Below are 25,290 nucleotides of genomic sequence, written 5' to 3' on the forward strand. Positions count from 1 at the left end.
ATATTGCATTTGGTAACATTTGAATATATTTTTCTATAAAAAATTGGAAAAATACTGTCAATTGACATTTGACTTTATATTTTGACTTTAAAAAGCCAGAATTATACTACAACTGATGACTATTTCTTATATTTCTTAGTCTATTATACTAGATGTTCTAAAATGTTTTTTCTTTGTAAATGAATTAATACCATATATTTGGTTCATATGTTTCAAATCACAGCCTCAAAGAGTGAGGGCATCTGGGTCACTGTTGTCATTCTAGCATGAACAGATAGAGGCTCAGAGTGATTGCTAAAATTTCAAGTTGTATACTGTGGGAGCTAGAACCAGGACTTGGGCTATTAGGGCTCTTTTCACACATCTATACTTAAATCCATAATCCCCATTTGTAAGACAAGTATCTGTAATACATATGAAGTATATTTAAAATAGGACAGTTGACTAAAAGAAAACAGAACAGAATGATAAGGAAGAAGTAATAAGTAATAAGCAAACCAAGAAAAGATCATTAATATAATAAACAAAGAAATAAGTGTGATAGCTCAGGACTTTGGACACAGGAACTCGGTGGCGTGAAAACCACTGGTGGTATATGATGAATATCTATTTCATAGGATTATAAGATTTCAAACCTGTGATTTTTATAGATGACATTGCATAGGATAAGAGCATATTTATTTGAGTAAATAATGAATCAATTTAAAGAAAAATATTAAGACAATATTAATAGCATGCAGATATGGAAAAAAAGTATAAAAGTGGTATTCAAAGGACTGACATTTGGAAAACTTTTGTGGAATTAGGGAAATGTGATAAAGCCTTGTCCCCATCCCAGTGTATTGGGCCCACAGTCTCAAAACCAAACCTGAGTGTAGGCAGGCTAAAGTGAGACAAACATGGGTTGTCTAGGAATACCTAATCCACGAGAGAACTGGACAAAAATATGATTCTGAAAGTTAAAGGGTACTGGTTCTTATTCTGTTAAAATTATACATGTGAAAAGGAGAAGAAATTATATTCCCTGGGATTGGTAGCAGGTGGTGTTAAAGTGGAAAGTAAGCCCTAGATAAATAATTGAAAATATAACTGAGGTGTGCCTTTTGGCATCAATGATTTGGAAAGGGTAATAATGCTCTTATATCTTTGTATCTTGTCAAAGAATCTAGAGGCAGTTTCCCCACACCAGAAGCTACAATCTGAGCTCTGATAACTACCTCAAGTAGTACTAATTCTGAGTTCTACTGTGTTTCTGGAAGGATCTAAAGTTACTCTGGACTACTACTCTTTGGTTGGTGTCAAGACAAAAGTATCTACAACAATCTGCAAATATGTAAAGTATCTTTAAAACAGCTAGGATCCACTGGGGCACAGGGAAGAACCGATGAACATATTCTTCACCTTATTAATGAAGATCACCGGCAATTGTGAACTCATTCAGTTGACATTTACCGAGTTTCTTCTGTGTGCCAAACACTTTCTGCTCAAGATTCGAAAAAATGAATAAAATAGTCTCCCATCTTCTAGGATACATAATCTAGAGACGTATTAAGTAACTACTATAATACAAGTGACAAATGTCATAATGGAATTATACCCAATATACTATGAGAGATAAGTGGGTACAAATGGTTTTGCCTTAGAAAAGTTGTCTTTTGAACTGGGGCTTGAAGGCTGGAGGAGGAATTAGCAAGGATGACATGCACCATGGGCAGAGGAAACAGCATAAACAAAGGCAAAGAGATGTGAGTCAAGGATAAGGATTTCTCAAGGACATACTTGAAAAAGTAGAGTTTATGAATGAGGATAGAGGTGAATTTAATGTGTGTATTTATTTGTTAACAGTAGATATTTATTGAGCATTACCATGTACGAAACACAGGGAAATACAAAAAAAAAAAAATCTTTCTCATAAGGAATTTAGCCTTATAGAGAAGGAGCACAATGTACACAAATTGCTACCAGAGTCGCAGAGAATTTCTAAGAGAATTTTAGAGAAAGACTAATGATTTCTCTTTAGAGGAAGTAATGGCTGAAAAATAATGATAATATTTTTAAAGCTTGAAAATGCTAGACCCATCTTCTAACTAACTTCTCTCTGAATTAGATATGGAGAACCATTCCTAAAGAGGGAGCTTGTTTTGCAACAAAATTTTCATCTTCAAAAGGAACGGTTTCCCACTGAACTGTTCAACTTCTAACATCAGAAACATCATTATGACTGAATTACAGTCTTATGTATGTGCAAACCAAAATTAACTTTTAGATTGTAATAAGAATAAAAAGCATTTATTTGAGCAAAAGGAGCTGTAGCCCAGAAGACACAGATTCAGGTAGCAACCTAAATTGTGTTTTCCCAAGACAAAGGAGAGGCTGCCTTTTAGAGCAAAAGTTCCTGCCCAAGTTCCCAATTAGGTCAATTTATGTAAATGAGGCATCCAAATTGTAAAGTTCTGACTGGATGAGGCAGGTCTCAATTCGATGGCAGAAAGACAGAAACTAGGATTTCCCTGAAGGGGTTGACTCAAACGGAGTAAACGAGTGGGGCATAGTGCTGGAAGCTGAGATTTTAGTATGTTTCTTCCTGGTATACTGGATACGTAAGAAGTCCCTGTCAGCAAATGGCCACTAGGCTCTTATTATTCATAAAATTTGAGCCCTTGGTTGGCCATGGCGGGGGTCCATCTCAGCAGATAAATTCCTTCATAGGGTTCACATCAAATGAATCTTTCTCAGGGTGAACATATGGATCACGAGTGAAAATTTGTTTATTTCCTTAACCAGGAAGTCATACCTTGTAATATTTATTCTTAGATGGGTTATATAAAAGTAAGATTTTCTTTCTAATTTTTTAGTACTAAGATAATTTTAATTTAAACATTGAATAATTTCAATGACTAATTTCAGTGGTTATTCTAGATTGGTGGACTTTCATAGATATTTGGTAAATATTTGTCTACTAAATGAAGAATGTGTCATAAGGCAGTAGGCAGCCCTAAATTAAAGATGAATTACTTCAAACATGGCAAGGGGAGGCATGAGATTAAGAAGTTATCTGGAATTAAGATATAATTACAAATTTTGTACTCAAAATTTGCTAAAGGACAATTCTCTCCCTCTTTTTCTTTCTTGGCTTCTCCCTCCTCCTAATCCTTTCAACTGAAAGCATTTAATTTTGGTCACACAATCCCAGAAAAATGACTAAGCAGGTTCATTGTAGTGCCAGAAAACCCAGCTTTAGAGAACTCTTTGACATTCAAACAAAAGAAAAGTACAAGTGACCTCACCTTTGAGGTATTCATGTCAGAGCAAAGATGAGCAGAGACGAAAGCTACCCATTCAGCAGGTCAATCCAGAAAACCTTTCACAGAGTCAAAGCATTTTGAAAAGAGTTCTCCTTTTACTCCTTTCCCTATCTTTGTTTAAATTTCGAGTTGAGTCTGTCCCCATGGCCTAATGAATAAGGCACTGGCCTCCTAAATTCTGAGTTGCTCATTATCCACACTGTCTCATGTGGAGGTACGTAAACAAAACCTCAACAGAATAATATGAACTCTTCTTGCTCTTTTCAATGTCAGACATTTTATTTCAATGTTATGATGTTTTACCAAGGCACATCTTCAGTTCCTTTCCCCTTAGATAGCTCTCCTGATGTCTGTTATTTTTCCTGTAGCTTTTTAATTTGCTTTATATAACCAAATGTTGTCACGCAGTGATTGAAAGATGAGGAATAAAAAAATTTCTGTCACAGCAGCAGCCACATGATTTGAAGTGCTCGGGGTCTTCGAAAGAGGATATTTAGTAAAGCGATTAAGGATGTGGGTTCTGCTGCCAGCCAATCTGAGTTCCTACTCCAGCTCCCCCACTATAGGACCTTGTCAGTCATTCATCTTCTTTGTGTCCCAACTTTCTTATCTATAAAATGAGAGTAATATCCACTTTGTGTGTGTTGTACATTCTTGTACAGACTAAATGAGTTAATATATGTAAGAGCACTTAGAACAATAACTAAAACATGGTAAGGACTTAGGAATTTGAGTTATTTTAGTATTTTTATTTTGCAAAGCAACAGAGAAAGCATACCACAGAATACATAAATGGAGTGGAATGAGCTGATGGAAAGTGTCTGCTACATGATAGATATACTGCTCTTGAAAGAAAGAGATGGGGACTTATGCCCAGGACCTTGGAACCTGAGTGGCAACACTGGGCACAAACTACACACAGATTGGGAAGCAGTTTAGGAGCTTAGCAAAATCCTGATAATCTCCAAAGAGAGAGTTCCAGTAAATTAAAAGATTCCAAGCTTAGGGAATAGGGAACAATCAGAGCCTTCAAGAATAATCACAGGGTTCAAGAGAAGGCGTCAGGTGGTGAGCACATTTTGGAGCATCCATGGGGAAAAGATTACCGGATAACAATAATGTATGGGACAATTTAAGACATGGCAAGAGTGGTGAATCACATAGCTAGGGTTTTAATCCTTTGCCTAGGGAAAATAGAACTCTGAAAGAAAGTTTTTGTTGTTAAAACATCAGGAGGTGGTGGTGGTATTATTCATAATAATAGTGGCTTAGCAATGCTGACCAGATATGATGAGACTTTCGTAAAATCCGTGATGTGAGTAGGAATACTCAAAGTTATACAAAAGATTAAATGAACATTTGTGCTTCCTTTTATATTCTGAGAAGCTATGTATCTTGTTTCTATAATGCCATGTTATGCAAATAAGAAAGACATAATGTTTCATAAATAAAAAGTTAACTGATGTCATTAGTAAAACATGATTAAAATAACTGGTGCTTTAGTTATTAAGAGTTCAAAAGGAAACAATCAAGGTCAGAGAATGCTACTCTTCAAATGTCTGCTCATTAATGCAAATTTACATGGTGAAATTTCATAAGAAGCTGTTCCTTGAAAGAAACTTTAGAGTGTTGAGGTAATTAAAACCCATGAGAACCAAAAAGAATGTGTATGCCATTGACCTGCGCTATTGAAGATAAGGTGATTGTCCAGAACAGTACTTCCCACCTACTTTGGCCAATATTGCTTCAGTTTTATTGGTATCTTTTCCTGCTTATTACTAATGCATTATTTACCCTTACTACATTTTAAAAAAACAAAAGTTAGAATAAAATTATTCACAATATTCCAGGTAACTCATTCTCTGAAACTTCAAATCATACAGTATCTCTCTCTTCACAAGTCCATCACCTAATCATACTACCTCAGGCATTCAATGTGTTTTAATCTGGACAATCACAATAGCCATTAATAGATCTCTTTATCGCCAGATAATTTCCCCTCAAATACATTCTACAATGTTATTGCCAGAATTATCTTCTAAATATACAATTATGATAATGCAATTCTTTTATGTAAAAAGCCTCAGATATTTATCATTACGTAGACTATAAATTCTTTAGTGTAGTATTCATTCATTCATTCATTGATATTAATAATATTTATAGAGATTCCATTATGTGCTGAAAAATAATTCTGTTGCTAGAAAAACTGTGGTGAACAAAACAGACAAGTTCCTGCTCTCGTGGGGTTCACAGGCTAGTGGAAAAAAACTGAAAATAAGCCAGAGAATAAGTTTCACTCATTAACATATTAATGAATAGAGAGTGACCAAAGGCTAGCATGGGTAGCAGGGACTCATTCCTGAAGAGAAGCCATTGAGCTGAGAGATTAATTGTGAAGAAACACCTTTTAGAAAAACTAGGAGAGAACAACCATGCAAGTTCCTAGAGCTGGAACAGGAGTAGCTTATTGAGTTCCTGAAAGAGATAAGGGCAGTGTGGCTAGATGATGGTGGGTCCAGGAAAGAGCAGAGAAGGTTAAGCCAGAGGGCCAGGCAAGGTCCAAATCATGGGACCCCTGAAGGCCATGACAAGATGTTATTAATTCTATGGGTTATAGGAACCCACTGGACAGCTTCAGATATGGGAAAGAAATTATATAATTTACATTTTTAAAAGAAGGGTCTTTTATTTGCTACATTTAATTACTTTTGGGCTCTTAATATATATACTTGCCATCACATGTGCCATTCTATTCCTTACATCCACCCACTCCTGTTTTGCTTACAGCATTTCCTCTACCTAATATGTCTTCCATTTCTCTATTTTCCTAACCTTTTCCCAGCTGCTGGCATTTCCATTTCTAGAAACATTTCAATGTGCTGCTCTAATTCCCTCTCCCTCTTTTAAGGCCAGTGCCTTTCACAGCTATCTCATGCCAGTTAGCACTTCCCTTCAAGTTTCCTATACTGCTTTGTTACTATCTATTTTGTTGTATTGGTCATGTTCTATTTTCTGTACTGGTTATTTGTGCCAATGACTTTGTCCTTCTCCCTATTTCAGCTGCCCACTCTCATACTGGTGCCCTGTACATCGTCATTACCAAAAGCTTCAATTTCTTCATAATCTAAATTTATTCGTCCAACTCTTCAACTATCACCACTCATCTTTCCAGCTCACCGCCTTTGTACCCTGACTTCAATCCCACTAGTACTTATGATCCACTGATTTTATCATCATTTCAATATCTCCCATCACCTTTATGTTGGCATTACTCTCTTAGCATAAATCACATGATCTTTCATTATACTCATTCCCTGGCACAGACCCTCAGTCCTATAATTCTCTCTCACTTTGTCATAATCACATAGTAAAACTCCAAATCTGGTTAAATGCAGCTTTCTAGATACTTTGTATTTATACAAATGTGGCTGGAAAAAATTGCTCAGCAATGCTGATGAATCTTATTTTAAATACTGGACCATTAACTTTAAGTTGGCCATCAGTGCCTCCTGGCCATTATACTAATTAAGTTACTGTCTCTTTCCCCTAGTGAGAAGTAGACAATTATTTTATACATTCTCTTCTCAAATCTCTAATACCTCCTCCTTCATTCTTACCCTCATCTGATTGCCTTGATTCCATTTCACTGAGAAAATAGAAACGATCAGAGGAGAGCATTCACAAGTTCCCATTAACCCATCTTCTACCCTCATTGTGCTTTATTTATATCTTATTTCAGTGTCCATATTCCCTGCCTTTCTTTTTGTTTCGACAGTAACATTTAACGCAGTACTTGGCCCAAAGTAGGCAATAAATTCTGGTTAATTCATTGAACTGACATTGCTCTGTTTTCTGTAGAGACAATGATATTTAACTGAAGAGAATATGAGATAAGAATTGTACTAAGAAATAACTTAATTTTCAACCAAGATCCAGGGGTCTGGAAGAGCCCCAAGACTCATAAAAGTAGTACATGGCAACAGTTGAGAGCGTCTCATACCTTGGGAACCAAAGCCTTACAGTGGAGCTGCCCAGTAGACCATGCAGGAGAGGCATGCCTGCATCACATGGTGTATAAGTATCAAGCTGGTGAGGTCACTGGCTGTCTGGGCTGTGACCTTCAGGGCACCACATAAAGCGGTGGTGGCCAGAAAATGATTATTCCTTTTGGAGAGACTTGAAGTCCTTTGGTGAGGAGAGTTAATTCCTCACCAAAGGGGAACACAATAAGGGGGACACAATAAATCATTCTATAAGTTTTGTTTTCAGAAACCTGGGTAGGAATCCAAATCAAAGTATAATAATTCTTTAGAAAGTCACTTGGTCATTTGTTACATAGGTGCTCCTGGCACAAGGGTCATGATCCTACTTTAATCTGGCTTTGGGTGGTGAACACACAATGCAATATACAGATGATATATTACTGAATCATAAACTTGAAATCTACATAATTTTTTTGAAAAATGTCACCCCAATAAATTCAATTTAAAAAAATCCTACTTTGATGTACTATACCCTCTTCTCATTAGTACCTCCATTCAGTCCATTAGAAATAATAACCTTTTACATTTATAATCTTTTGTAGTTTTCATGGTGTTTATTTCAAATGTCAGTTCAGAGGTAAAAACAGGACTTTAGTCTGGTTTAATGACACATATATATTAACTAGAGGAATCTTAACTCAAAGTCAGGTTTTCTGGCCTCAAATCCAGTGCTTCTTCCATGGCATTTGCTCTAAACTGCTATTTATTCTGTAATGGAAACATTTTAGTAATCTAAATGGTAATTTATTAGTTTTTTGTAAGCTGGAAAATTTTTAGAGGAGACATGAATATTTTGCCAGAGAATCGGTATTAGAGTTTGAATTGCAAGAATTATAGTGAGCTACATTTGTGTAAACTTGAAAGAATTGACAGAATCATATAGCTACTATCAAAACAATATTTAATTATAGTAATTATAAAAAACAATAATAACAATGAAATTTAATAATTTTAAATTTTAAAAAATTTAAAAATAAAATTATTCCTAGAATTCTCCCTTCCTTGTTTGTGACATATTTTTGTGACTGCTGTAGCATATAAGTACCTTCCAAAATAAACTCATAAATGATCATTTTTTCTATTAAAAAGGGCTTGTAACTTGTAGTTTCAACTTAGTCAAAAACAAAACAAAACACCTATTATGTTAACTAAGGAGGTACTCTGTCTGCATTGTTAGTTTAATAATCTTAGTCTAGAATTGCTCTCTCCTATTTTCCTACTTGTGAAAAACGTACTCTTCTTTAAGTGCTTATTTACAGTTTTCATTTTCTGTCTTGCTTAAAATTGTTCTTGCTTTGAGTTGTTATAGTTTTGTTTTGTTTTTGTTTTGTTTTTAGGTGCAGTCATTACAATTTTGCTATAAGAATTAATACTTCTAAATCAATTTCCTTAATTTTTTAAAATAGACTCATTTTTATTTATTTTAAAAAATAGTCTCATTTTTAATATAGCCATTCTCTAAGCAATAATATCCATCAAATATTGAGTTTGACATAGTAGTTTTATTTTCTTTCATATACATTAAAATAAATTCTACCTAAAGTTATCTCACATATCACCAATGACATGAGGACTGGTCTAAATGCTAAAGTGTACTGATTATACTTGGGCTTAACATTTATTCAACTCTGAATTACATTGTATTTATTACTAGTTTTTGTTCTCTCTTTCTTCCGCTTATCAGAGACCATGTTTTCCTTATTCCTCTACCATGTGCCCAGTTATAAGTCTTGTTCTTTGTAGTAATTAAATATCTTTTTGCTGTTGTTGTTGAAATGAAATAACATTGAGCTCATCTTATTGTTATTTAGATTCTTGGTTGGCATAAGAAATATTCTTAATATTTACTCACTATGACCCCTGTGTATGAGCCTGAAATTCTCTGTCTGATTTATTTACCCAAATTGAGGATCACAATTGCATTCTGATGAGTAATATGTCAATACCTAGGAAATTTGGAAGAAATTTACTTTTAGATTACTAATAAACCAGAAAAATAAAATAATAACCTGTGCCATGAATTTGTGAAACAAGATTAATTGTGTATGAATTAAATAACAGTAATTTCAGTCTACAAACTACTCTTTTGTAAGTCTATAGAATAAAATAATTATTGCACATTACTTATTACTATAGGGACATTTAAGTATTGTATTATGTCAACATTAGCCAAAAAAAAACTTAAAAAAAAATCATATACTACTAAATGCCACATGAGGAGAACTCTCCTAAAAATTACCTTTTTGTATAAGTTATGTATATTTTTGCTGTTTTATTGCCTTTGCTTGTAAAGTTTTTTGAGCCAAGATATTAGAAAAATCAGTTCCATATGATCTTGGTTTATTTTCACTCTTTACCATCATGTTTATAAATGAGATTTTCACTTTCTAAAACTGAATATAAAGGCAGAAATCATCAAAGGAAACACTAAATAATTGGACTACTTTGAAAAAAAAAGGAGTGGAAAAACCTAATGATAGCATCAAATCTTCTGTTTATCAAAGTTTCAAAAATAAGAGGCAATCATCCGAATGGAAAAATATATTTTCAAACAAGCCTCCAATAAAGGCCTAATATCCAAAATATATAAAGAATTCATACAACTCAACAATAAAAAAAAAATCCAATTAATAAATGGGCAGAGGACCCAAACAGATACTTCTCCCAAGAAGGCATATAAATGGCCAGCAAAGATATGAAAGGATGCTGAACCTCACTAGCTATTAGGGAAATGTAAATCAAAACCGCAAGGGGATACACCTCACACCTGTTAGAATGGCTATCATCAACAGGACAAATAATAACGTGTTGGACAGGTTGTGGGGGGAAAAAGGAACCCTTATACACTATTGATGGAAATGCAAAGTGGTACAGCCACTATGGGAAACAGTATGGAGGTTCCTCAAAAAGCTAGAATAGAATTACCATTTGACCCAGCGATCCCTCTTCTGGGTATTTACACACAAAAAAACTTGAAAGCATTTATCTGCAAAGATATATACATCCCTTTGTTCATTGCAGCATTGTTCACAGTGGCCAAGACATAGAAACAACTGAAGCGTCTATCGATAGATGATTGGCTAAAGAAGATGTGGTACATATACACGATGGAATATTACTCAGCCATAAGAAGAGATGAAATACTGCCATTTGCAACAGCATGGATGGATCTTGAGATTATCGTGCTAAGTGAAATAAGTCAAACAGAAAACATTGAGAACCATACGGTTTCACTCATATGTGGGATATGAAACAGAAAGCAACAAACAAATATGACAAACAAACAAAGACTCATGGACACAGACAGTGGATTAATGGTTACCAGAGGGAAGGGGTGCAGGGAGTTGTAGATAGGGGTAAAGAGGTCAAATATTTGTTAATGGAAGGTAATATAACTTTTGGTGGTGAACACACAATGCAATAGACATATGGTGTATTATTGAATTGTACACTTGAAACCTATTTGATGGTATTAACCAATGTCACCACAATAATTTTAATAAAAAAAGGAATAACAAAAAATACTTCAAAAATAAGTCAAGTGGCAAACTGTAAGTTATATATTACAAATACGAAAAATGATAATTCAAATAGAAAGCCATTAAACGTGCATTTCTTTTACTCTAACAATTTTCCTTTACCATTTATAAATTCTAGGACCTGTGTGAGATTCATCATTGTATTTTTAGAACCTAGAATATGGCAGATGCTCAAAAACATATTTTTATTAAAATAATAAAAAGAGGGAAGATTCAGAGAAAAATCCTGAAGCAGACTAACATTTAAGATATGGGCAAAAATGAGGAATCCTTGCAAATGCTGAAGAAGATAAGGAGGAAATACGAAGGAAAATAAGTGTGATATGATAACAAAGGATAAAAGGATATTTTATATTCAAGGAGAGCTTGATACACAGTGTTAAATGCTGATGAGAAATCAAATATAAAAATTTACAGTACCCATTGGATTAAGCAATAGCGAGTCATTGGTGATCGTAACAGACAAAGAAACAGAGTACTGGAATTATAAACCAAATATTAAACAAACCAAATGTGGGTTTGAGGAAAAATTGGAAGTGAGGAGATGAGAAAATGGATTTTTTTTAAATGAATTTTATTATAGATGGAAAAAAAGAAATACGTTATCAAGGCATATGGAATTGATAGAGGATTTCTTTTCTTGTGAATGGGACAGTTTTGAGTACACTTGCAGCAATATAAACTAGCCAGTGGAGATCCTGAGGTTGGGAGAATTTCATTGAGAGCATACTTGAAGGGTCATGGATTCTAAACTATTGGGTTTACACATATGAAAAATGTATGTCAAAAGTGGTGATATATTGACATTTTCATATGGTTCAATCTAATAGGTTGGAGAATTTGGAAAAAGTGTAGGCATCCTCTAAAAAGCATGAATGGATATAGAGGTAGGTTTGTTGGTTCCACGACAGGAAGTTGAAGAAATTCTCATTTAATTGATGAATCACTTTTTCTCTCTAAAGTTGTTGAAACCTGGAAGGGCTGGTGGTAAAAATTGGAACTTTGAGGAGGCTAGAGTAGTTGAAAATAGTCATAGCAGCAAATTGCAGTGATATCGTAGGAATGATGGGTCAATTTTGAGGGCTCAGATGAACTGGCACTTCCTGAACATTTGTAAGATTTTCTGTAGCATTCTTCAGTGGTCTGAGCATAAGTGAGCCATTGTTCAGAGAGTTATATTCTCTCTAAAATTTATCCAGGTCTGAATCATGAAAGAAATATAAAATAAGAGAATTTAGTGTAGTTTAAGACATCATTAAGAAATTTGTTAAAATAATGAACTTATGGATCACAAGAGAAATAAAGATGTGTGTGTGTGCACGCACGTGCATTGAGTGTTTGGTGGGGTGGCAACTGAGGTATATGAAAAATTCATTGATTAGAAGAGCCAATGAATTAAAAAAATCTCATGTATTAGAAGTAGCTAAATAGCTAAGACTGTAAGAAGGAAGGTTAGCATAGTGATAGTTGTACAGAGTTATGATTCAGAGAGACTAATTCTAAGTTATGACAAAGTCTAAGGTGTGGACATGAAAATAACATTTGAAGAAAAGATTATAGAGATGAGAAGATCAAAGAAATAAATGAATGAGATGTTGAAAATAACCACATGAGCACTGATGCTACCTAGGGTAAACATAGGACTTGGACTACATAAAGAGATAGGGAAAGAAGTGTTAGTCTTTAATAAATCAGGGCATAATCATCAGTCCATAGGACAGTGATGAGAAAGGAAAGAAGGTGGGGAGCAGAATTGCATGAGCCTCAAAGGAACAAGGCAGTTTATGAGAATGTGGAGAGTAATGGTCTGAGGTGGCATTAGGGAGTAAGAAGCAAAGCCTAAATCTTTAATAATAAATCCTTACTTGAAAGGGCTGTGAAAAATGCCCTGAAGGCCAAAAACAACTATATTTGAATTTTCTAGGAATATAGAGAATATTCAGTAAAAAAAGTTAGGACGTAGTTTGCTAACTATGGGATGACATTCCAGAGAAAGTGCAAAAGATATTTAATCCCGAGGAAACAATTTCAATGTGTGTAAAAATAAGCCAGAAGTATGTTTATTATAACAGTGTTATGGTTTTACCAAGATTGAAAAAAATAGATATTTAAATAAAAGACAATCTATCATAAAATTTTTTTGTAAAAATATTTAACCACATATAAAACAGATATGTTCATATCTTGTTGTCTTATTTTAAAGAAATATGATAAAATATGAATCTATATATATATGTATAATATATGTGTATATGTTCTGATAAAGCTTAAATTGCATTTTTAAACTTGGAATTATACCATATCAGTGATACTGATTACTCTTACTCAGTTTAGGGGCTGTCTTTTCATTTTTTTGTATTTTGTCCTAGTCCTACATTGCTAGTGCTGATCTACTAGAGTCCAAGACACTATTACAGGGGATGAGGGGACCCTCTCATTTTTATGACAACTTTGGTTTCCAAATTAAAATCATTAGGCCATGTTTTTTTATATTTATGTTTTCACTTGACGGAGTTCTTTTATGCTTATTATAAAACCAAAACTTGATTTTAACAGCAAATGTAAGAAATAACTTAAAATTCACTAATGGGTGTTATTGCATGAAAAAAGACTCCAGGAGGTTGCCAGAGCCGGTGGGGTGGGGCAAAATGGATGAAGGTGGTCAACAGGTACAAAATTCCAGTTGTGAAAGAAATGTCATGGGGGTGAAGTGTACAGCATGGTGACTATAGTTAATACTGTATTGTATATATGAAAATTGTTAGGAGAGTAGATCTTAAAAGTTCTCATCACAAGAAAAAAATTGTAACTATGGAAAGAAATGTCATGGAGATGTATTATAAAGCATGGCAACTATAGTTCACACTCTGTTGTATATTTGAAAGTTGCTAAGACAGTAGATTTTAAAAGTTCTCATCACAAGAAAAAAAATGAAACTATGTATGGTGACAGATGTTAACTAGACTTTCTGTTGTGACCATTTTGCACTATATAAAAATAATGAATTATTATGTTGTATACCTGAACCTAACATAATGTTAAAATGTCAATTACATCTCAAAAAAGAGACACTAATATTTCTTTGTGAGGCAAAGAGAAATGTAAAATTATTCAGAACCTCATTACAGGAATGTGATAATCCAAGGAATCTATTTCACAGTTGTTTATTTTAGAAAAAAAAAACAAGGACTAAATATTATAAATGCTTTTATATCTATTTACATCATGGTATCTAAATACAGAGTGGTTTACTAGAAAAGTAAAAATAATAAAATTAAAAAAGTAAAAGTTGTATGAAATCCAGTTAAGTGACATGGAGATTGAAATAACCAGTAGGTGATGAGTTATTGAAAATTAGTTGGTCCCAAATAAATTCGAAAAACAATTAAATAGTTCAAATAATATACCTGTGTCAGGCATTCTACTAGGTACTGGCATGTACAACAACAAATAATAAAGTATATTTCATTCACATTACTTACAGGTGACAAAAACTAATAAAGTTTTATTTATTTATTTTTTAAATGGATAAAACCCTCTGAGACTTAATTACACTGAGGCACAGATTATCAAAGGGAAGAGTAGAAATAGCTCCTCAACACTTCTTCACCTATCCCTCCACTCTCACCTCTTGGTATTATTCTGAGTCACAAAGCCAAGAAAAATCAAAGCAAAAAGTTATAAAGTAGTCCTACTCTTTTATCTTGATGTGGAGTGGAATCAAAAAATTTTCAAGAATTTTGGACCCAGGGGGAACAATTTTGAAAAATTGTTCTTGAAAGTGGAAAGTAATAAAAATAGAGAGGCCTAAATGGTTTGTTGGTGTATTACCAGATGTAAGTCTTTCACTTTCCCCAGATTTTTATTTCAGTCTATTTTTCCTACCTTTATGTCATTTTTCTTTACCTTTATGTCATTCTATTTTTCTCTCATTTGTTTTCTTTAGACTTCCTTCTAAATCTATTAAACAACAAAAATCTTAAGATTATTTATTTGCTTCTCACTTTTATATTCTTATGTACAAATTGTTCTTATATTGTTTTTTAAATTTTATTTTAAAAGGCAAAGAAGTTTTCAAAGGACATTAAAATTCAGATTCATTTTTTTGAATTTTAAATATATTTATCAATTTCAGAATGGGGGTTGAAATATCATACTTCTTATACAACTTGTGTATTTCCTCTATTTTCAAAGTATAAATTAGAAAACACTTTCTTCCTTGCTCCATTCTTCCATTCCTATAAATTTACAGAATTCTGCCTCAGGCTCTCTGTTTTTCTTCCTTCTCTGTGATTATGTCATTTTCACGTTAACCTTTTCAATTAAAATCCAACCTGTTAAACTTTTCAAATCCTAAATATAGAATTGTTAGCATAGTTTCCTGAAATAAAAAGTATTAACATTACTATGTTATGATTTTACCCAAGAACAGTAGGGAAAAAAAACTACTAAATTCGAAATTCAGAATAATTGTCTGAAATGGAAACCACAACTTAAAATGAATCTTTTCAAATGTGAAATAAATTTAAACTTACTGATACATCATACGCTGTTGACCATGCAAACTCCTTCACCTCCGTGCTGCTTTGTGAATTCTCATCAAATGAGTAGCATCCTGGGCATTTTTTCAGACTTGTAAACTGACTAAAGAATGCTTAAGGATTTAAGGTAAACTAGTTTGACAAGTTGGGATGGATTAACTTTAACCAATAGTATGGTTGGAGGTGAAGAATCACTTTAATAGTCTTTATTGCAGGAAAAATTTCCTGGTTCTGGCTAATTAAGTAAGAAACAATGTCATGTTCAAAACCTAAGCAACACCTTGAACGCTTTGAATGATTTAGTATTTCTCTTTCAAGAGGCAGCACTCTTCATTCTGAGTCAATACAAGTCTGGTCTTCAGGCCATGTCATTCATCTCTTTCAGAGGCAAGAGTGAAACAAGATCAGAAGTTTTCATAAAGCATTTGATAGCCCTTGACTTGCTTTTCTTAGTGCAATGGTACATGTACTCATTATATCTAACCCAATAACTCATTTGTGTCTACTCTGAAGAGGAATCCAGTTTTAAGGTGAGCAAATGAAAATGTATTTGCACCCATTACCATTTTAAAGGGCTTCTCCTGCTGATGGTCTCCTCTCCATGTGCTCTCCTTTGTAGCTATCGTGGTGTCTACCTTCTTTGACTTTGAGTTTTCTTTTCTGTTGATATAATCTTTTTTCCCAATGCATTTTTGCCCACATGCCTAAAATATCATTTCTTTATAGTACAGCTCTCAATTCTCCACCTCACTGTAAGATTCAAGTTATTGAATCAGACTCCATCTGTATACTCTAAAGATAACTCCTTCAGGATCTTTTCCTTTAATTTCTCAGCTCTCACACTACCTGAACAACACTTAATACATACTTTCCCTTTAAGTGGGCATCTAGTTTTAGATTTGCTTATTTTCAGGTTTAAAGACCCATTTCTCCTGTTAGAGAGTGAAAGATTTGAGGCCAGAAACTGTGGTGTCTTTGAATAAATGCTCTTACCAGCATCTGTGAAAACACTTTGACATTCAATACTTACTGAGTCTTTCTTTTAGTATATTTGACAATCAACATTCATATTCATATTTTCAATCTCTCTTTTGTTTTGAAAAATGTTTTTTGGCAAACAGGAACACATGATAATTATAATTAATAAATGGACATATGAAAAAAGATTCAAATTAGCTAATAAATAAAGATCCATATTTTTATTAATTTTCTATTAACATTTAGCAAATTACTACAAACTTAGCCACTTAAAAAACTTGTCATTTAATATGTATTTTTATTCTGTAAGTGGAAGTCCAGGAGAACTCACCTCTCTTCTCTGCTTACAATGTCTCAAAGGCTGAAAGCAAGGTGTGGGCTCCGCTGGGTTCCTATCTGGAGGTTGTGATGGAGAATCACCTCCCAACTCATTCGGGCTGCTGGCAGAATTAAGTTCCTTCCAGAAAGACTAAGGTCCCTGTTTCTTTGCTGCCTGTCAGCCTGGGTTGCCCTCAGTTTCTGGAGGCTACCTGCATTTCTCGATACATGGTCACCTTCATCTTCAAGCCAATAGTGCATCTTCTCACACTTAGATTCTCTTTGACTTTTCTGCTACCAGAAAGAGAAAACTCTCTACTTCTAAAGGACTCTATTTCTAAAGGATTAGATTAGATCTACCTGGAAAATCTCCTCTGATGAACTCAAAGTCAATTAATTAGTAACCTTAATGATATCTACAAAATTCTTTTTGCCATGTAATGTAACATAATCATGGGTATGATATCTCATCATATTCACAGTGAGAAGCAGAATTCTACCTACCACAATACTAAAAGAAAGTATTGTTTTCTACCTTTAAACTAATGTTTAATAATATTAATAGATTTTAGTGAAAATTCAACACTTGCATACTTTGGAGATATGGCCAGTTGGCACAGTTTGAGAAAGCAAACTTGCTGAAGTGATAAGGATGGAAGAGCTTCTGTGCAATAGAATTCATTTGTGCATGCAATGTCACAGTGTGTTTAAAGCACTAAAGGTACTTTTTAAAAAACTAAAATGAAGAATGGCAAAAGTGAAGAACCCAAGGTGGGAGATTAAAATGGGAATAAGAAGAGGATCATCATGAAATTTTTGTACATCAAGAAAATGGATTTTGTCTTTACCCTATAGGTCAAAGACTCTTAATTTCTTTTTTTTTTTTATGCCATGTCTATGGCCATTTTTGGCTCTATGGTGAAGACTATAGAATACTTCTCATAAGCGATGACCTTATTCAGCCAAAGGGGAGTTTCCTATGAATATATTTTTGTTCTTATTGTTGTTGAATCATGAAGATTTCACTGAGAGGAGATAATTAAGCATTTGCAAAAATTTGGGTCCAATCTTGTTCTAGCATTAAAAATGACCACCTTAGTTGTCAGGGCACCCAAAATTCCATCAAGACCCCACAGGGATTATGTACTGTAGAGTTTACTGTAAGCTGCTGGAATTGACCTGTCTTTTAAAACAATGAATCAGACAAACAGAAGAGGGTTTTTTGTTTTTTGGTTTTGTTTTTTGTTTTTTGTTTTTCTATGAAAAGATGTGACTATTATTATAGCATTCACAGCATAAGAGGCAAAGCTCAGGTTTTTTTTTTTTTTTAACCACAATATATTTGCAAAATTCACAAGGCAATACTATTGATAAATAAAAAAGCTAACACTGTAAAAAAAACTTCTTTACAATCTTAATGCATTTTCAGCATCATCTGTACTGACAAACCTTTACAATAATAAACTTTGCACTCTTTTGAGCAGGTTTTAAACATTCTTTAACTTTTCAACTTTATTATTCAATAAGAAAGCTTCACAACAATGCCATGAAGGAGATGACTCAATGTCCCATTTGGTAGATGGAAAACCTGAGGAAACGCTATTGCATGATTCCTATAACACAACGCAATAGGTTAGACATCACCAAACTAGAAGTAATACATATAAATTCTGTATTAAAAATCCACTTTTCCATTTCTTAGATTGACTTCTGGCCTTTTGGATATATTCCTCTCATTTGTGTAAAAATGTCATTGAATCTAATTAAATTAAGCATGGAATCATTTAAATCAGTATATATAGTTTCACAGACACTTATATGCAAAAAGTTATCACAGTTTTCTAAAATATAAATATAATTACACAAAAGCACATATCCATTGCTATAGAACTTATATAGTAGAAAATAACTTTTTTTTTGTAGGCAGATTTCTTTTCCTGTTTCAAGCAAAGGCTGTGTTTATCTTTAGTATAAAAAAGGTCTATTGTCAATCAAATACAAATTAAATATGCTACATATTCTCCAGAAAGCTTTGGATGTTTCTCTGCCGATGAAAAGAAGTTTAAAGATTTATGTTTTCACTCTGCTTTTTCTTATTATTAGTAGTCATCAACTCGGAAATATAGTGACTTTTTAAAAAAGAAAAGTATATATGGATGACCCTTTTCTGTTTAAATCTTAATACTGAGATATAAATAATAACTAGGAGCTTTTTTAGTTATACTTATATTGTTTACATATATTACATATAAACACATACATGGAAAGTAACAAAACTTTCTATCATTAAAGAAACGGGGAGCCTAATTTTCTTCTCTGATAAATCAGAACAAGAAATCTAGCACTTGAAGTCTCACATCAGAGGCCTGGAGATGAATACAGTTGCATTTCCAGTCACAACTCTGAGGCCAGATGGCTACACATTTTATAGCTACATGTCTACAAGCAGACATAATTCAAAATATATTAATGAGACATAAAAAGTGATTTTGAAAATCTAGTGGTTCACCTAAACTTTTTACAGTGTAATTTGAAGTATTCTGAAATTAATTACATGACTTTAAAGAAACAGGGAACATTTTTTAAAAAGAATATTATTATCGAGTCCAAAGCACACAAATAATAATTAATAGTAGCTAGTCGATGTTGACAGCCTGCTGTATGCAGACACTGTTCCAAGAGCTTTATTTGCATGAATGCATTTAATCCTCATAACAACCATATGAGGTAGGTACTATTTTTATTCCCATTGTAGAGATGAAAGAGTTAATGCACAGTGGTGTTAAGAAACCTGCTCAAGGTCAAATAGCTCATATGTGGCACAGCCAATGTTCAAGCTTGGGCAGCCTGATTCCAAAGCCTGTACCCTCCACCACTAGATTTTGTGCAGTTTTAAGCCCCAAAGTCATTAACTAACTTGACAAATTAAGTTAATTTATCTTAAAACGACAAATTAAGTTAATTTATCTTAAAACTCACAGAGACATTCCTACCCATTATAGCAAACACTTATATAGTGCATGATATGTGTCAGGCACTGTCCTTAGTGCTTTATGCAAATCAACTCTCCCAACCTGACATTTTGATAGACATCTGAACTGTCAGAAGCTGAAAACTTATGAAAGCACCAGTTGCCATGTATTAATGTAGATATTTCTAAATAAACAATTGGATAGCTTATTCTACCAGAAATCTAGAGTGTTCGTCCTGTTACTAATCATTTGCAACCAACTCTGCTGGCCTAGGTCCCATCAGTTCTTTCTATTTTCTTTTTAACTAAGGGAAAATGCTCCCAAGAGTCTCTTTTTCATTGTCATTTCTGGCCTAACACCAACTAATGATGCTGTTCAGAATAAGTCAGAAATGCCTATTAACAATACGACGTGCAGCCTGAAACTAGTGCTTGTGTATTTAAAGCAATATTAACTGCAAGTTCAGATACATTTAAACATCTTTTAAATGGCAATTCTTGTAGTTAATAATAATGCTCCGTTATTATTTATAAACCCAGGTTAGAGTTCAAGTTATATTGCAAATCTCATGCTTCTCCATTCTAGCCATTGAATGTGTCCAGTCATTTGTGCTAGAATATTGAAGTCCTGAATCCTCAGGGAAGACTATTGTTTGATTTTTTGCTAGAAGAATCTCAAGTGCTTCAGGTAGTATATGAGGTAAGATTTTCAGCAGCTCTGGAAGCTCTTCATATCCTGTGGAAAATGATGTTCCCCATCTTCCATTGGGGAAAACCATTTATAAATATTCATTTTATTATTAAGTATCACAAACAGTTTCCCTTGTGAGTGAGGAATCAGTGTTACCTGTCATTTGCTGTGTCTTCTTCCCTCAGGGTAGAAAGAGAGTTTAGTCACAAAGGCCACCTCAAATATTAGATTGGTCTGAGTTTAAAGAATTTCTTGACATCCAGCAAAAGCACTGATCCAAACCACATGAATATAAATAATATACAATATGTAGAAGTTTTTAGCTCCATGTGCCACAAATATAATTCATAAACAATTCCCACTAGATACCAGTCTTTGAAGCAATCCAGTCTCGATACTGAGTCACTCTCGTGTAGACCCCAGGTTTTTTGGGAAGAGCACATGATTGTCCCCAACTTACTATACCAACAAGGTACCAGATGTCATGATTATCATAAACCAGAGGTCCACCAGAATCACCCTGGAGAAAAAATAAAAACATATTTAAAAATTTTAACTCTAATTTAATTTGGTAGGAAGGTCATTTCAATCATCTCTTGCACAGAAAAATAGGAAATCGATACATAGAACATGCAACTAGGCTAGATATCAATTATGTAATGTTTCTCTCAACTGAGTTAAAATTTTGTGCTAAACTTTAAAGTGCATTGTTTTTTAGAAAGACTAACATCCATATTAAATAGTTACATTATTTCTGGTTCAGCATTCTTGAATTTTTTTGCTGGTTTGATTAGATATTTATGCATCATTTGGTAAGCATGTATATAAAGTATGAGGTTAGTATTTGTGCGTAGGTGAAAATTTTCAATGATCTCTTCTGAATATTGTTACCTTATGTTTTATGGACCTATTCTTGGTCTTCTTTTACTCACCTAACTCAATTTATGTTTGCTTGCTGAATTTTATATAAGCCCCCTGAAATTTTTTTTGGAACATGGAAGATTAACTAAATAAACAGATATAAACATAGAGGTTAAAAGTATCATCTCAGTAGTTGAATTGCCAAGTTTCAGGCCCAGCTCTATTAAATACTAATTGTGTGACCTAGGGTAAGAACTTAACCTCTCTGTGCCTCTTCCACATTCTTTATTTTTTTGTGAACTATTTATTGAATTTCTACTGTATGTCCAAGCATTTTGATGGACATTGAGAATATCATAATGACCAAAAGTGAATGGTCCATATGCCCATAGAACTTAAAGTTTAGGTTAAAAAAACCAATGTTAAATAAACCCACCAATTAATGCAAAATTTGACTGTGATAAGTGCTATAGAAATGTACAGTATGGTAATTTGACTGGTCAGGAAGGCCAGGAAAGTTTCCCCTGATGAGATATAATCAATTTGATATCTAAAGGAAGAAGAGTTAACCATGAAAAGGAAAATGTAGATAAAACATGTTCTAGGTAGAAGGAATAGCATGACTGGCACATTCAAGGGCCTTTAGAGAAAAAAGAGGCTGAAGAAAAGACAATAAGGGAGCAAATGGTATGCGATGGGGATATACAAGAAGGAAGAGACTAGTTCAAGTGGAGCCCTTTGCATCATTTTGAGTAGTTGTTTTTTTTTTTTTAATCTTAAGATAAAAATGAGGGTTAGCCACTGAAGTGTTTTAAAGAGGGTATTGACATTGACATGATCAGATTACATCTGGTTAGAAACCATCCTAGACTAAAGGAGCATAGAGTGAATACAAGAAGATATGGTAGATGGCTAAAGTGGCTGAGGCAGTTGAGAAAAGGAGGTGAAGGTAGGAAAGATATATAGAGAGAAAGGTAGAGACGGAGAGAGATGATCAAGAGACATTTAAGGAGGTAAAACCATTCAATTAGGTCATCAATTAGATAAGGGATAAGGAGAGAAAGTTAGAATAGCTTTTAGTCTTCTGGCTAGTTTAACAGAATAAAAAGGGCATGATATTCACAGAGATATAAAACATAGGAAGAAGATCAGGTGAAGAGGGAAATAAGAGCAGAATCAGGTGCAACATTTTAAATGAGATGCTGTCGAAATATCCAAGTAGAGTAGAATATATGTCTGGAGATGAAAGGGGTGATTGGGGCTAAAAGTATAAATTTGTGAATTTATACTGCAGATAATTACCATCTGCAAAAAAGATGATAATTGAAGCTATGGAAGAGAATTAGATCCTCTAGGGATAAAGTATAGAGAAAAAAGAGGAACAGACACAGGCTAGATCAAAATTTAATGTCTGGGATTAAGAGAATGATCCTGAAAAGGAGATGGAGAGGAAGCAGACAGAGACGTATGAGGAAAATTATTACAAGCCAGGAAAAACAATATTTCAGGCAAGAGCGTAAACATTGTTAAATGCTGTTAAGAGGTTAAAAAAATTAAGATCAAAAATCATTTGTTGGAGGTCATTGGTGGGTCATTGAAAAATCTCAGGAAATGCTTTTTTCATGAAGTGATAGGGTAGGAACCATATAGAAGTGGTTTGAGATGTTAGTAGGGGTTGAGAAAATTGAGACAATGGATACAAACATTTTTCCAAATATTTGATGATAAAGAGAAGATAGGGTGCTAACTGGAGGCATTATGGGTCAAAAAAGTGTTACTTGTGTTTCCTTTTTTTCCTAACTTAAAAGAGTTGACAAGGCTCAAGGTGTGTGCCTAGAATAGGTGGCTGAGGAGGGGTGAGGATCACTGGAGATTAGAGGATCTAGGAACTAAGAATTCAGCATTCAAATGGGTTAGTGTTAATATTGCAGGGCTTGAGATGAAGAAGAAAATTGTTTTAGTGTCAAAATCATAGAATGAGAAGGACAAGAAGGGAGAGACTCGAAGGTAGGGATGAAAAAAGATACACGAGAGATGACGACAGAGCTGAATAAAATGGTCTTCAGTGGAGAGGCTTCTTTGTCTTTTGTTTTCAATTTTGTTTAAGAAAATAACAATAGACCATAAGAGTAATTGTGTGAACCAGAAATAGGAGCAACAGATGTTAATTTTCTAATTTGTAAAACAGATAATTATAATACTGTTTTGATTTCAATATAGCAAATAAAATAATAAATAAAAAGTGCATAGCACTTGGCACATAGTAAACATTCAATATAATAATTTTTGTTATTATAATTATCAAATAAACTGAGTCCTTGGTGAAATGGAGGCCATTCTTTTTTGCTTCCAAGTGAAATATACGCCAAACTTAGAAACAGCTAATGAAAACTTTCCTTTTAATGTTTTGACCTTGACTTTAGACTTACTTTACATGCGTCTACTTTTCCTTCCATGAATCCTGCACATAACATTCCTGAAGTTATCAGGCCATCATACACATCTTTTCTGTTACATACATCAGTGCTTATGGTTTCCACCCTGGCTTGCCGAAGTTTATTTTGTGTAGGTCCTATTACATACACAAAATAAAATAAGACAAAAAAATGGGTTCTTCAAATACAATTGTAACTAAAACATGGAAGACACATAAATGGTATACTCCTAGGAGCAAAAGCACAATATTATTTTATTATTTTGTTGCCTGATTTTATTTTCTGCATCATAAATGTCTACATGCAAGGAACCATAAACATATATGCCCCGATATTATGTCATATTTGTGGATCTTTGAAAACTATTCGAACCCTTAAAAGTACATGTACGGATATCCTCCTGCCCCCCCCCCAAAAAAATACATGCAACATATATATATATATATGTGTGTGTGTGTGTTTGTATATGTATGTGTGTGTGTACTTTTTTTTTCATGAAAAGGTCCATTACACTGACCTTGTCCGACTGGCATATTTTTTCATATAAGGAAATTGAGGCTTGGGGAAATTGACCAATTTTCCAAAAGCTATTCAAGTAGAAACCAGGCTATGAGCTGCACAGAGCCATTTGCTCTATTCCCTGCTGTAGTGTGTTATTTAAGGGTGTCTTAAAGCATGGGAAATGGAACAAACGCCTAATATATGCTAGCAATCTGAAGCCAGCACAGAGTAGGGCCAGGAATTAGGGGGAGAGAATACTGCACAATTGAATATGTGAAGGAAAGGAAGTAGTTTAGGGCTCCTGATTAAAACTATCAGTGAGTATCCCTAAGCTAGCTGTAAGGCAAGGGAGCACTAAAGGAGCCTTATAACAACCTCTTACAAAGTCAAGTTGGTGATGCATAGAGCATTTGAGAAATCTTACATGTAATAGAATTCAGTCCAAAAAAAAGTCAGCTTATGATACATTAGCATTGGTCTCCTAGTTTATTCTGGATATCCTTGATAGAACTTTAACTATTGCTTTATTTCCCATTTTAAAACATTCAATCCAACTCTCTCTTTAAAGGAAATAAACTAGTAACTAGAAATCTTAAGTTCTGGTCTGCAGTTATAAAATTTTAGAACTGATGTCTTTTAAACCTCATATTAAGTGGGACAGAGGAAGAAATATGGATTCTATTAACTAATCAAAATTGAAATTCTCAAAACATTCACAAAACACTTTCATGTTTATGATTATTATAAATGCTAATTAAAACAGGGAAGAATTTTGACAAAAAAAAAGACTATCATAAGATTGTGGTTTGAAGTACATGTTAATCAGGAGTGTTTACATATGGGAAATGTACAATATGCAATTACACTCCCTTCTACTTCCATACCATTTTGAACCTTTTCATAGCACCTAAAACTGTTTTTTTCTTCTATAATAGCCTTTCCTTTTCTCAACACTACTTCAATTAATTGTGAAATCCTCAAGAGTAAGGACCTGATTCCTTTAACTTATTTTTTTTGATATGCAGAGTTTTTCTTCTCAACTTTATTCAACCCCATCTTTAAACCCATATGTTCTTATTTATTTATTTATTTATTCATTTATTT

General features: G+C 33.7%; 1 protein-coding gene across 1 annotated transcript in view; it reads right to left on the reverse strand.

Annotated features, from left to right (window-relative positions):
* Positions 1-20,750: 20,750 nt before the first annotated feature.
* Positions 20,751-25,290, reverse strand: part of LOC105292466 (transmembrane protease serine 11F) — a 59,509-nt gene continuing 54,969 nt past the window's right edge. The window contains exons 8-9 of the mRNA XM_011360682.1: positions 23,680-23,822; positions 20,751-20,909 (exon numbers count right to left, since the gene is read on the reverse strand). Coding sequence (XP_011358984.1) covers positions 20,751-20,909; positions 23,680-23,822 — 302 coding nt within the window. The remainder of the gene's footprint in view (positions 20,910-23,679; positions 23,823-25,290) is intronic.

The sequence above is a fragment of the Pteropus vampyrus genome, unplaced genomic scaffold, assembly GCF_000151845.1.
Source record: "Pteropus vampyrus isolate Shadow unplaced genomic scaffold, Pvam_2.0 Scaffold57, whole genome shotgun sequence".
NCBI classification, from domain to species: domain Eukaryota; kingdom Metazoa; phylum Chordata; class Mammalia; order Chiroptera; family Pteropodidae; genus Pteropus; species Pteropus vampyrus.